At 41.4% G+C, this 13,589-nt stretch overlaps 1 protein-coding gene across 4 annotated transcripts in view; it reads left to right on the forward strand.

Annotated features, from left to right (window-relative positions):
• The window catches only part of KDM4C (lysine demethylase 4C), a 383,956-nt gene extending 371,712 nt beyond the window's left edge, over positions 1–12,244 (forward strand). For all 4 annotated transcript variants that reach the window (XM_088793095.1, XM_019727138.3, XM_088793096.1 and 1 more), the window contains 3 exons: positions 2,558–2,677; positions 5,800–5,892; positions 11,166–12,244. In XM_088793095.1, the coding sequence (XP_088649221.1) occupies positions 2,558–2,677; positions 5,800–5,892; positions 11,166–11,342 (390 nt within the window). In that variant the 3' untranslated portion in view covers positions 11,343–12,244. The remainder of the gene's footprint in view (positions 1–2,557; positions 2,678–5,799; positions 5,893–11,165) is intronic.
• The last annotated feature ends 1,345 nt before the right edge of the window (positions 12,245–13,589 follow it).

Consider the following 13,589-nt stretch of genomic DNA (forward strand, 5'->3'; position numbering starts at 1 on the left):
GCCAGACTTGGTGATATGGTACCTCAAACTGGAAGTCACGATTTGTTTGGGAGAGTGCTTTTGAAAGTTAGAAAACCTCTTTTGAAGATTAAATCTGTCAAACTAACTCTCCCATTTGGTGGGTTAGTAAATGGGGAGTGTAGTTTCCATAATTCCCTGAGGCCTTCATACATCTCTATTGAGATTGAAGAAGGGCCTAATAAATAGAACTTATCATCCTGTCCAAGGAAGAGTAATATAGAGAGACAAAGGAGTCAATTTGGAGATTAAAAATATCTCATTTGTTATGAATAAAGCAGTTCCTGTAGAGTGTGGCTTACATCTGTGGGCAGACAGGTTTCCTAACAGTGGACCTAGGAATTAGACAGGCCTCCTAGTGACAGGTGGTGCAGGACACTGCCATCTCCTCTCTGGGGGAAGAGCAGAGCAGAATTCGAGTTCTCTGCCTGCAGAGTGGCTCCAAAGACAAAGGGAAGGTGAGGGGTTAGGACAGAGTTACCAAACTGTCCTGGCTCACAAGCCCCGGGTGACTCAGTGTATTTTTTACAGTGCCCCTAGGCCAAAAGAAATACCAAATAGTTCTATCTGTGAAGTAAGTTAGGTCTAAACATAGTAGTAGTAAGCTGGGTGTCTAAGTGTCGCTGTGCTTCTCCTGAAAATATCCCACAGAGCCCGTGAGTTGGCTGTGACACCTAGGCCAACGCCGTGCCGTTTGGAAAATAGCCTCCTTCAGAACTCAGCCGTAAAATTAAGTCACTCTCATTCTTTTAGAAGAGTGAATGAATGAGGGAGTAGAAAAAGCCAGGAGCATTACCTTAAAGGAGCTTCCTCCACACGGAAGAAAACTTTAGGGGAGGGAAGACATATTCTTGTCCCCACCCCCACAGCATCTCCAAAGCATCCAGGATTCAGCTCAGAGTTATTCCACAGCTGATGTGGCTTCCTGCTCTAGGAGCCCAGACAGTGTGTATTTAGAAGCTATACCTTCCGGTGTTCTTAGTACCACGTACCCATTTGGAAGGGAAATGGAAAGTGAGGTGAGAACCCAAGGGCATATGTAGAATACATTTCTATCGCCTGCCCTTTCAGTTCTGCATGCCCGAAGTCAAATATTATGAAGGCCCAAAATAAACTTACTTTCATTGGACTAAGTTAGATGTAGACTGTCAATTCTCCAGGGCCTCTGAGCACACAGTTTTTTTCTTTGCTTATAGCTCTAAATGGAAGCATAGCCTGTAGAGAGAAAAATGAACAGTTGAGCCTTTCACATGTACGCCGACCCCAACGATAGAATGGCGGCTCTCTTAAAATGCAGGATTTCTATTAATAATGGAAAGTAATACATGGTGGATTTCTCATCATAAACAACTAAATATTTCCTGTGTGTGCCTCTCGTCTAAACCACAGAACCATGCCCTGTCTGCATTTGTAGCTTAATTGGTCAAGTGTGCATTTCAGACAGTCAGATTGGCTTCATCAGTAAAATACGAGTATTAGCAAAACACGAATTGCTAAAAATGCAAAAATCTTACCAAAGTAGTCAAGTATTTAATTCCTTTGTATTAAAATGTTATTGTGCCATACTGAACACATAAATTTAAGAGTTTACAAACTATGGCTGTAAAAATGTTCTCTGATTTTACCCGTACCCCTTCCTCTATTCCAAAAAAGTACCTTCCAGGATGAACGAATGGGAAATGTGCTCTAAATTACTGCCTCCGGGAGAGGCAGTGTTGAGTACAAGACTTGAAGTGCGCAGACTGGTTATGGCTGTCACAGTGATTACCTGTGGAAGGAACTGGGCCAGTCACTTAATGGGAGGTGCTGGCAGAAGAGTGCTTGTTGGGGGAGGTCCAAGGGTCTTCAGAAGAGTCCTGCCAAAGAGGACACATCGCTCCCAGCCTCACCAGCCATGCTACAGAAGCTCCCTGCGTTCCTTTTCTCTGTTTCTTCATCGGGGCCTACCAGCTCCCACCTCACTATACGTCTTTCCCCACCCCACTTCTTACCTGGGTGTCCTCTGCTCTTAATTCTCCTATTCAGCCTCACTCCTCCAGCAGTAATGACAATTTCAAGGAGCTACCTCAGAGGCTCAGTTTCCTTGTCCATAAAATGGGATAATTAATAATCTGCCTACTTCATGGAGTGATTATGAGAATCAAATGAGATGTATGTTAAAGCATTTTGTTAACTGCAAAATGCTACATAAATGTCAGGTGTTATAAATCTTTAGCTGGTCTATTTCTCAGCTAAAGCAGTTTTTATGCATATTTTACTCATCGTCTGAACAATTCTTTGTCAGATAGCAAATGTGTAAATGCTGCTGTTTTTCCCTGCCTGGATTATGGTGGTTCCTTTGCAACTTTATGATGTAGGCTGAATCTTTAAGTACTCCTTTGGCTCATAGCTCTTCCCCTGAACACCCATGGAAGATCATAATCCATAAAACACAGAGGCAATAACTCCTTTTAATTGCCAGGAGTTCATCATTTGCTAAGTTCTAAATACAGTCACTTAGACACTTGCCTTGAAAAGCCTGTCTCTGTTTATTCCGTAGAGCCGAGACTGTGTGAAGCTGGGCCCTCCCGCCGAGGGAGAAGTCGTCCAAGTCAAGTGGCCCGATGGCAAGCTGTATGGGGCCAAATACCTGGGACTGAACGTTGCCCACATGTACCAGGTGAGTGCTGCCTGGTGTGTGATGCTTGCTGAGCTGGACAGGAGGAGCCAGAGGGCAGACGGTATATCCAGTGTGTTACTGATCAATAAGTCACATCAGTTTGGCACTTCTTATTTTATAAAAGAGGCAAAGATTTGATGTCTGAGCACCCAGATATTGGAGTTTTATTGCCATGTTTGACACTGGGAAACCCTAACAACATTTGATGAATGGTAAGACTGTTGTTAGACTGGAAAGATAAGCAACTGGATGTGAGGCTGCTTTCCTGTGTTTTCATTATACGGGAAGAGACTAACTGGCTTGTTTGTCTCACCATAAGGCAAGACAATAATGCCAGTTCATCAACCAACAGCCCCTGAATTGGTGGCTTTTGCCTGAGAGACATACCCCATTGGGCGTCTCAGCAAAGCTAAGCTAATAGTGCACTGGTACAGATGTGGACATTCATACACCCGAACTAAAGGAGTGCTTGTTTAATGAAAAGTACAGCTATCCGCTGGGCATTCCGTTCATTAGGGAGCTCTACATTCTGTTAAAGAGTCTGTATACAATTAAAAATGAATTGTATCCCTATCAAAAATGAGATTGAGTTAAACGCCAATAAGGAAAACAACATGGACTGCACAAGTGCATTTATATTCCTTCAAAAAGACTTTAAACAGGAAGATTGAAGTAAAGGGAGAAAAAGCAAAAGGCTCAGGCTGTTAAGTTAAAAACAGCTTAAGAATGATAAGATTGCCAGTTTCAGCAGAGGTATTCGAAGACCGATAAGGGGCAAGGGCTTAAATGGAAGAGTACGTTATAGGACACTGCATCAGGAACTGGAGCACAGTATAATCAAAAGTGTTCAAAGAAGTTTGGAAAACAAGGCGGGGACATTTTTTTCAGGTCTAGAAAAACCCAAGGCAGTGGGGAATGGGGGGGAGCGTGTGTGTGTGTGTGTGTGTGTGTGTGTGTGTGTGTGCATGTAAAATGGCCTTTAGGCCATTTTCCTCTTTGTATTAATGACAATGTTAAGTTGCAGATTAATAGAGTAGGTGCTGGATCTCCTTTGCATCAGAATGTCCAAAGTTAGACTAAAATCATAAGACAGCCTGGTAATACTGGAGACTCCTAGGAAAGAAGCATGATTACATCATTCAACAGAAAATAATTACATTAATTAAACAATAAATGCAAAAGTGAAGCATCTCACATGTAGCAGAGTTATTTGCTACATTATAAAATTATCATAATGAGGATGTCGCAATTCAGGCTAATTAGTAATAAGTGTGTTAACTTCAGTTGAATTTATGATCGTCTATCAACATAGAACTATGGGCATATTTATAGACTTAATGAAAAAGTTAAAACTAATATTAAAATTGTCTCTCAAGTACAAGTAGTTTAAAATTCCTCATTAAACCAAGTGGCCTTTTGAGATCATTTTGTGTTTTATGTCTAATTATTCAACCTCACCATTGAATAAGCAAAGACATTTACACAAACAGGCGTAACTAAAATACCTACTGCACCGTGATAAGTATCCTAAGTACATCCATGTTTTGACCCTTACAGTAGCCCTATTAGATAGGTCTTTTTTACTCTTATTTTACAAACGAGGGCAAAAGGGCTCACTGAATTTAATAATTTTTTTAAGAGCACACAGCTGGTAAAGAGAAAGGCCAGAATTTGCTCTCAGCTCTGTCCCCGCTACAGTGAACAACCATGTCTGCTTGCCAGGGACAGTCCTGATTTTAGCCTTGAAAGTCCTGCATCCTGGGAGACCCCTCGGTCCCCAGCAAACCAGGACAGTTGGTCACTGTAGCATACTCTCTTTTAGTTTTATAATTGCCTTTTTTCTCTTTTAGAATTTTCAAATTATCTAAAACAGCAAAAAGTTAGGTACAAGTGGTTCTAGCAATGTGATCAAATTCTATAAAGGAGATGACAGCTTGGCCTAATTAAATATTGAAGAAACCGTCCTGCTCAAACAAGGCCAGGAAGAAAAACCTTCTCACCTCAGCCTTCTGGGAAGTAACAGGGAGAGTTTTCCTGTGGCTGACACCTAATTCCATCCTTTTGTTTCAGCTTAATCAAACATGAGCCGGACATGGATAAAAAGTCTAATTATATATTTAATTATAATATTTTTTATTAACATAGATCTCACCTCCATGCATTAATTTACCTTTTAACTACAAGTACAAGCATACTTGTATTTCTTAAAAGTAAAGAATTCAGACAGACAGACAAGTAGGGACTTCAAAAATATCATCAATGGTTGAGAGTTAGGACTATTAGATATTCTACCCTGTTTGCATCCCTTTTGTTGTTTTCTCCTAGAAGAGTTCACGTGGGATTGAACCTGAACTAAGAACAATCCCTTTGAATAGGGCATTTGATGAATTTCTCCTAGATGCTCTAGAGGTCTGGTAGCCAGTGTCACCTATACCGTTTTCTCTGACAAAATCTAAAATGTGGGGGGGGAGGGTGAAACTTTATGAAATTATTGCTGCCATTTGATAAACTTGAAAAAGTTTTAAGCATTTTTATTTTGAGTAATAATATTATATTTTTGCACATTAGTGTGGTTTACATATAATGAGGCTGGAACCTGGGGTTTTCCTGGCCACTTGGTTGAATTTGACAAAAGTGAGTTTTGAATGTTAAAGCTCTGTAAGAACATGTGAAATTATTTTTTCTGGGAGGATTATTATACAAATGTCAAGATATCATTTCTTTCTTGTAAAGAAACAGTCCTCCCTTTTATGTTGTCAGAGCCTCTTAAAGAAACAAACGGTGGTCCCAGCCTGTCTTACTGCTAAATTGGCCACAGTCTCAGGTTCTGAGAAATTATTTGAGCAACAGCTACTTTCCTTTGTGCTTTGGGGATAAAGTTTTCATGTCACATATTCCAAGACACTCATTTTCAAGAATTTTAGCTTGTATGAAAACATCTTTTGTTCTTAGTTTGATACGGGAAAGGCCTTTTCTTCCTTCCTTGGCTGTTAGCTGTTTCTCCTTCCTTCCCTCGTTTATTCTGCTTCCTCCTTTTTAATGTAGTTAGTTGGAACCCTGAAAAAATTGGTCAGTGCTTGTTTGTTTTTTAATATCTATCATGATGTCTTATTTTTCATTAGGTTGAATTTGAAGATGGATCCCAGATAGCAATGAAGAGAGAGGACATATACACTTTGGACGAAGAGTTACCCAAGAGAGTGAAAGCTCGTTTTGTAAGTGCTGCCTAATGCCATTCGGGGATCTGCCCTGTGATTCCCTTATCCTCTCCTGCTGTTTCCCAAGTCCAGCAGGAAACATGCTTAGGCTTCTGGATTGATTTTGAAGAAAGCCAATGCAACTTTTCCCTTATTTGACCCAAAACAGGGAAACCACAATAGGTTCCTTATGCTTCTTTCTAATGAGGTCAGATGATGCTTCTTTGTGTTGCCATTTATTGGCATACAGAAAATAATTGTTGAATATGTGCTCTGTGTATGCAAGGCATTGGGCGCATACGGAGAGCCATCAGGCGTTTACAGTCTTGTGAGGAGAAGCAATATTAAAGGAAAAGTTTTTAGTACCGTGTTTCTCCAAAAATAAGACCTAGCCGGACAATCAGCTCTAATGCGTCTTTTGGAGCAAAAATTAATATAAGACCCAGTATTATATTATGTTATATTATGTTATATTATATAAGACCCGGTCTTATATTATAGTAAAATAAGACCGGGTCTTATATTAATTTTTGCTCCAAAAGATGCATTAGAGCTGATGGTCCAGCTAGGTCTTATTTCCGGGGAAACACGGTAGTAAATTAGAGGGGACTCGGCGTAAGTGAACGTGTGGTTTCCTATAGCCTTATCATATACTGATTAACTTAGCTAATGGGGAAGTTAACTTCTCTTCCTTTCTTCTGTTACAGGTCTAACAAAGACCTAAAAAGCTTAATAACTTGTCAGAAGTTCATTAATGTTTGTATCAGTTCATAATTAAACAAAGCTCTCACTTTTATAACAAAAGGAATAAAGAAAGCCCAAATATTAGTTGTGGGAATACTAAAGCAGTTTTGTAAAAACGAAAATGCTATTAGTTTCAAGCCCTATATACATACTGTTAAAAGACAAATAAACATGGAAAAATAATCAAAGCTGAAGTTAAAAAATATAATTCACAATAACTTAGTTTTCATTATTGTGTCATAAAATATTTAGTGGACCCTGAAATGAAGTCAGTTTTACTCATTTAGAATTTCATCTACTGCATCTGCAAAATGATAAATACCAAACAGGGAAATTTGAATGAATGGGATTTTTCTGATGAAAATGAAATTTTTTTTCTGAATAAATGGCACCCTTACTTTGAGTTAGTTGCTTCTACTAACAAGATCGTGCGTACTTATGATACATCTTTCTGCAGTGACAGAGTTACCATGGATTGATTTGGGAAAACCATGGGTTTCCTAAAATGTTCAGTTGTGTATATGACTCGTTTCCTATCAGGTGGGATCCTGAGAATAGACAACTGTATCAGGTGTGAATTGACTTTCCTTCTCAGCTGCATCCTTGACAGGAAGGTCCTTCAAAGTGAAGTAGTCAGAAGAGGAGTGATAGTAATAGTACTGCTACCCACCCACAGGGTCACAGAGGGGACCACTCGCTGTAAAGTAGATTAACCACCGATGATAAACTGCAGGGAAAGAGAAAATCAAATATTCCTATTGTGAAGATAGCTGCTAAATCCTAACAAAGACCTAAAAACCTGAATAATTGTTTTGTCAGTGTTCTAGGTCTTGAAATCTCTTGAGAACAACTATCTTTCCAAGCAACTGGAGATGGTTGCCTCTCATCTATGCTCCTGTCTTCTATGGGTTCTCCCTCCTCTCCCCTCTCCTACCTCCTTTTTTTCTTTTTAATTAAAAAAAAACATTTGTTTTTAATTATCTAGAGATTTCGAGGATGGAAAATGGAGTAGGTTGCCCTCTGAAAGTCTCTCAGGTCTTTTGACTTTTTAAAATCCATGTATGGTTAAGCATCCTACCGTGTTTCTGCAAAAATAAGACCTAGTTGGAGCATCGGCTCTAAAGCGTCTTTTGGAGCAAAAATTGATATAAGACCCGGTCTTATTTTACTATAATATAAGACCGGGTCTTATATAATACAATATAATATGATTATAATATAATATAATATAATATAATATAATATAATATAATATAATATAATAATATACCTGGTCTTATATTAATTTTTGCTCCAAAAGACGCATTAGAGCTGGTGGTCCAGCTAGGTCTTATTTTCAGGGAAACAGTATCAGCTGGGTCTTGCAAATTTCAAATGCTACTTCCTAATCACAGTAAAAGAAATATTTTTGCTTTCTGCTCTGATCACAATCTCTTTGTTCCACAATAGATTTGGTTCCAATACCAGGGTGCTTTCCCATGTAGCTTTGTTTGAACTCAGCTCCTGAGTTTTTTAAGGTCCATTTCTCTGAACAATTACACCAACATTCAACAATTTTTTTTAATTCTCAAAAAAATTTTAATGAGAAAATGGCAGTGAAAAATCACATAAATACTCTGAATGTAGCCTGTTATGTCAAACAGTTGAGCCTAGTAGAAAATATTTTCAGGAACAAAGGTTCACAGTCACTAAATCCAGCTCACCACCTCAGTTTTTATTGAATCAAAAACTTACGCGATTCTATTGTAGCAAACCGGCTTTTCCTTAGGTTGGTGTGTAACCCTCTGGCCCTTGGTTAGTCTGTCTAAAACTGCCATTTTTTTTTCCAGTTGGTGAAACAAATCTAATTGAAAAACTCATTGATGGAAGATATTTTATGACCAGAGAAATCTCTTTTGTGTATTTTAAGGAGGGGTGGGTTAGCAGCCCTCGCTGGGAGGCCTTCGTGTTTTAATGACTTGTGCTCACCCAGACACACACTGACTTGGGAAGAAATTTTTCAAGAGAGTCAGCAGTCCACCTCGGTGATTGTGCTGAGTTCTTTCCCACTAACTTCAGAAACAGCCCCATTACCTTTTATTGTCTCACAGAATAACCATAGCAACGGTGCATAATTAACTAGAGCTATTGGTAAATCGGTTTTATTACTGTGTTTGAGAGGCTGACTTTTGCTGTTCTCACACGGTGGCAACAGTTTCATAGATGTTTTATTTTCTCCTTTGATAACTTTAGCACTTACAAAAGGGAAAGATTACTCAGAGGAAGTACTTTGACAAGAATGAATGAAACAAGTGTTTTCTCCTAATGGCAGAGAATGCCCAAACAACCTGTGGTCTCCCGAGCGAAACAAGGGTAGTGTCTGGTGGCCTGTGGAGGCCGTCGGTTACCCTGGATAACCGGCTCCTAACTGGCAGGAAACACATCCAGCTGTGCCCTTGGGTCCATTTTGTAGTTTCCAAGCTTCTTTGTAACTATTCCATTGTTTGTCTCTTCTTCATGATTGACGATGTGTTTTCAAGCCCTAAAAGCTGGACTCTGCCTTTGTCACCAACTAAGGGAGGTGGCCTCAGTGACACAGTAAGATGCACTGCACATTGGTGTATTTGAAGTGATCCAACTCAGTGAAAACCAGTTGGGAACACATTTTAGGAGGCAAAATAGTAGGGAATTAGGAAGCAAAAATAATGCTTTATAATGTAGACTTTACCTCAGCATAACAGAAAAGGCCCACACTCCTTCCTCCAGCTAACGCTTACTGAGCTGTGACCTAGTGCTGGGCATGTTGCTTGGTGTTGAGAAAATGTATAAAATTCAGTATTAGTCCCTAATATCCTCACCCTCAGTGTTTCAAGGAACCCCTGATGGGGAGAAACTTAGCTGCCCCTCATCCCGGCCACTGCCTGCATTCTATTTCACTGACATATAAAGGAACCCAACAGCAGGGCCCTCAAGTTTGCCTGTGGCAGAGAAGGAATATCTTCCATGCAAACAAAACAGCACCTCTAAAGACAGAAAAGCATGAACGAGCCAGTAAAGTGTGGCCAGGACCTGCAAACAGTTGAGTCTGACCAGAGCATGGGGTGGGATTATGCCAGGTTATGTAGGACCAGCCGAGGGATCTTGGATGTTACCTTGAAGGCAGTAGGGCTGTTGAAAGATTGTAAGTAGTCCTACATACTGTGTTTCCCCGAAAATAAGACCTAGCTGGGCAATCAGCTCTAATGCGTCTTTTGGAGCAAAAATTTCAGACATACAAATTATATAATATAATGTAATGGCATGTATGTCCTTTATATGTCAGTGAAATAGAATGCAGGCAGTGGCAGGGATGAGTTTCTCCCCATTACATTATATTATATAAGACTGAGTCTTATATTGTAGTAAAATTAGATCAGGTCTTATATTAATTTTTGCTCCGAAAGACGCATTAGAGCTGATTGTCCAGCTAGGTCTTATTTTCGGGGAAACACAGTAGGAAGTTTTTAGATAACTTCTTCTAGTGGTTCTGTAGAAAATAGCCTGGGGGTGTAGCAGTTGTTGCAGTGCTTTAGGACAGGAAGTGTGAGGGCCTGCACTGAGGGGTCCCTAGGGATAAAGAAGAAAAGATGGAGGGCTTCAGGTAGGGAGGGGTCCTGGACAGGGTGGGGCAGGGGGAGTTTACTGTGACTTAGTTTTCCCATCAGTGGAGCTAAATGGATGGCGATAGATGTGCTATTTATGGAATATAGGAAGGCCAGCAATGGAGAAGAAAGACTGAGTTCAATTTAGGACAGGACGAGTCGAAGTGCCTCTATGATAAACACTCAGATGCCCATTGGGCAGTTAGACATGCAGGCTTGAGCACAGGAGGAGGTCTGGACTGGAGTGAGAGAGGTCAGCATCCTGGGAGTAGATGCAGGAATTGAAGCCATACGTGTGGGTGTGAGGCCTAGGGAACATATGTGCAGAGGAGGAGGCCAAATGCAGAACCCCGGGGGCATCAGAGTTGAGCAAATAGTGAAGAAAAAGGAACCCCTGAGACATCAACAGTGAGCAGCCAGAGGAGGAACAAGAGCAGGAGGAAGGGCTTATGGCCGAGAAGACGGCTTATAGCAATAGGTGACAGCATAGCCAACTAAATTTAGGGTATAAAAGTGTTGTGGGAACCTAGGACTTGAGCAAGGACAGTTTCCGGGAGGCTGCAGGGGCAGAGGCTCAGAGTAAAGAGGAATAGGGGTGAATTAGAGAGGACTTAACACATTTCTCAAAAATCTGGTTGGGCAGGAGCCAGAGGAAAGATGGAGAGTGAGGGAAATTTAAATGAGAATACTCCTGCTTGTGTTGGGGGGAAGTCCCTGGGGGTTGGAGATCTGAAGCAAGGGGGGTTGAAAGGAGGCAGGAGACTGGAGCAGGTAGGAAGATTCCAGAGCCGCCAGCATAGGGCCATTCCACCTGGGCTGCCGACCGGACCTCAGGACCCACCCCCAGCTGCCTGGGTCAGATCTTTGTCCATTTTTGTCATGGACAAGTGCCATGCCCTTCTGCAATGTAACACTGGCTAATTTTAGTCCACAGCCTCTGACATGCGATTTGAAGACACGTTTTATGGAACAGACATAATCCAAGGGGAGAAAAAGAGACAAAGAGTGCTGAGCTCCAGGTTTAAGAATGAATACGTGGATGACCCCGTGTATCGCACTTTTTTGAAGAGCTCTTTCCAGAAGAAATGTCAGAAGAGACAATAGTTTGCATGCGCTGCAGGCAACAGAGCAGCTTGGGCTGGAAGAGGGAAGATGAAGGGACAGCCATGGGGCTGTGCTGTGTGTTTCACTGCGGTAGGTGACGGGGTGTCTCTTGACAGTGGAAAATGAGGCTTCCCAGAGCTTGGTTGCCCAAACCACAAAATACACATATTAATTAGATACAACAGTCTGAAGCCATCCCCTGGTCTTGCTTTCACTTGTGAACAATTATCTTCTATGATCCCAAAGGATTTTTCTACGTGAAATGAAACAATAGTGAGTCACCCATACAAAACAGCCACTGCCAGAGAAGGTGGGTCCCCACATGTGGCTTAGGCCCCTTGGCAGGAAACACATGGAAACTTCTCTCCCCAACCCCAGGTGGGAGTCTCAACACCCAGGTGGGAGGGTGATAATTTATATGTTTTCCACAGTCAGGGAAGGACTCTCACTTATTTGTTTTCAATGGCAGTTTTTATAAAACATTTTTAAAACACAAATGGCATGTATGGTAATGAGATTTACCCGTGTGCGATCTGTATTTCCCTTGTACAGAGCTTTTACATTTTTTTATACCCCTATTACTTTTGATTGTGTCTGATGAGAACTGAGTTGTTGGCCTTTGTGAAATTTTTGGCTCTTGAGAAAGAATTCTTATAAATTGTATGGAAATTTTATATATTTAAAGAGGGAGATCCAGGGCTGTTATTTTTAAACACTTTTTTTCATAATACATATTCTGAGTAGATATTTATAAAATATGTTTTTTTTCATTATGTGTTTGTAAAATTAGAGTTTAAATAAATATGCTTTGATGCATAGTTTTGAATTAATATGATTTTTCCTTTTTAAAACAGCCTGAAAATGTACTAGTGTTTAAAAATAAAGATTTCCATTTTCTTCAATTCTGTCTTCAGACTTGCTTATTTGTCCAGGTTTCAACCAATAGAAAAACAAGTTTTGTTTGGGAGCTGGCTTTCAAGAAATACTGGCGCCCGGGTTTGTCAGACCCCTCTTCTGTCATGGACTTTTTACATAGTTGTGGACACATCCCAAACATTCACAGCGTATCAGTGGGGGTAAAGGCTTTTCTGCCTGCCCACAGCGCCAGCTGGACTGTTTCTTCCAGCTCCTTCTTCTAGGCCTGGAGGAACTCTGAGCACCTGGAGTCTGGCGCTCTTTTCATCCCAGACACCATTAGAAGAGGCTGTAGAGGCCCTCCACCGCTCCCCTCACTGTATAGATGAGGAGTGGAGCACAGGCAGGAAAGGGCTTGCCCAAGGTCACATGGTCCCTAGTGATGCTTCACTTACCTGTGATCACAGTGATGCCGCATCACAAGTAACTGGACCATTGCAGCGGCCGCCGCGAGAAGCACTTCTGTGCTTAGGAGTCTGTAGGTTGGCTGATCCAGGCTGGGCTTGGCTGGGCAGCGGCGCTGACCTCAGCTTGGTCTGGCTCATGGATCTGCTCCACATGTCTCCTGTCAGCCCACGGGACCCAGTGGTAACCCAGGTATGTGCTCATGTCTTTGGCAGAGGTAGAAGGCGAGCGAGCCCAGCCGAGTAAGCACATTGCAGCCTTGCCTGTGATGTTGGTTAGCATCCTATGGCCCAAACCCCAGAGCCAGGCGTTGGAGGGCATTTCAAAGTTTCGTGGCAATGAGTGTGGATATATTGGGTTACTGGGTAAAGAGCAAAGAGCTGAAACAGTAATGACAGAGCCACAGTTAAATCTCTTCTCTAGACCGCTTGCTGGCTGAGTGCTGAGTTTCCAGGGTGCCTCATGGCTGAACTCTGGGCTGGGGAAGAGCCCACCAGCCTTATTTTTACAGACTGAGCACTCTCCGTTCTCTACCAGTATAGTCGTATTTTTATCAAGTAATCAAGCTTGCATTTTCTATCTCCGGCTTGTGAATGGAGCTGACCTGCTCTCTTCAGGATATGCCAGGAAAGTAGGCCTATGTACGGCATTAAGAGGAATTAATCTAAATGGGATCATTCGTTTTGGACATGTTTGCCTGTCAGCAAGATTTCTGATTGGCTGCCACTGGGATAAAATGCACAGGGTCCTGTGTGATCTCAAATACAGCTGTTTTTTATGGTCTCACTTAACTAATGTTCCCATAACCAAGTACAGCTGTACATCGCCTTAGCAAAACAGTGCCAGCCCCACATGCACTTTGGCTCTTGAGAAAGAAACCTTTGTTTCACTGTGTCCTGCATAGTCGTTATTACCTCTATCACCAGA

The sequence above is a fragment of the Rhinolophus sinicus genome, chromosome 16 (genome assembly GCF_057876585.1).
Source record: "Rhinolophus sinicus isolate RSI-liver-muscle chromosome 16, RSI-T2T, whole genome shotgun sequence".
In the NCBI taxonomy this organism is placed as follows: Eukaryota; Metazoa; Chordata; class Mammalia; order Chiroptera; family Rhinolophidae; genus Rhinolophus; species Rhinolophus sinicus.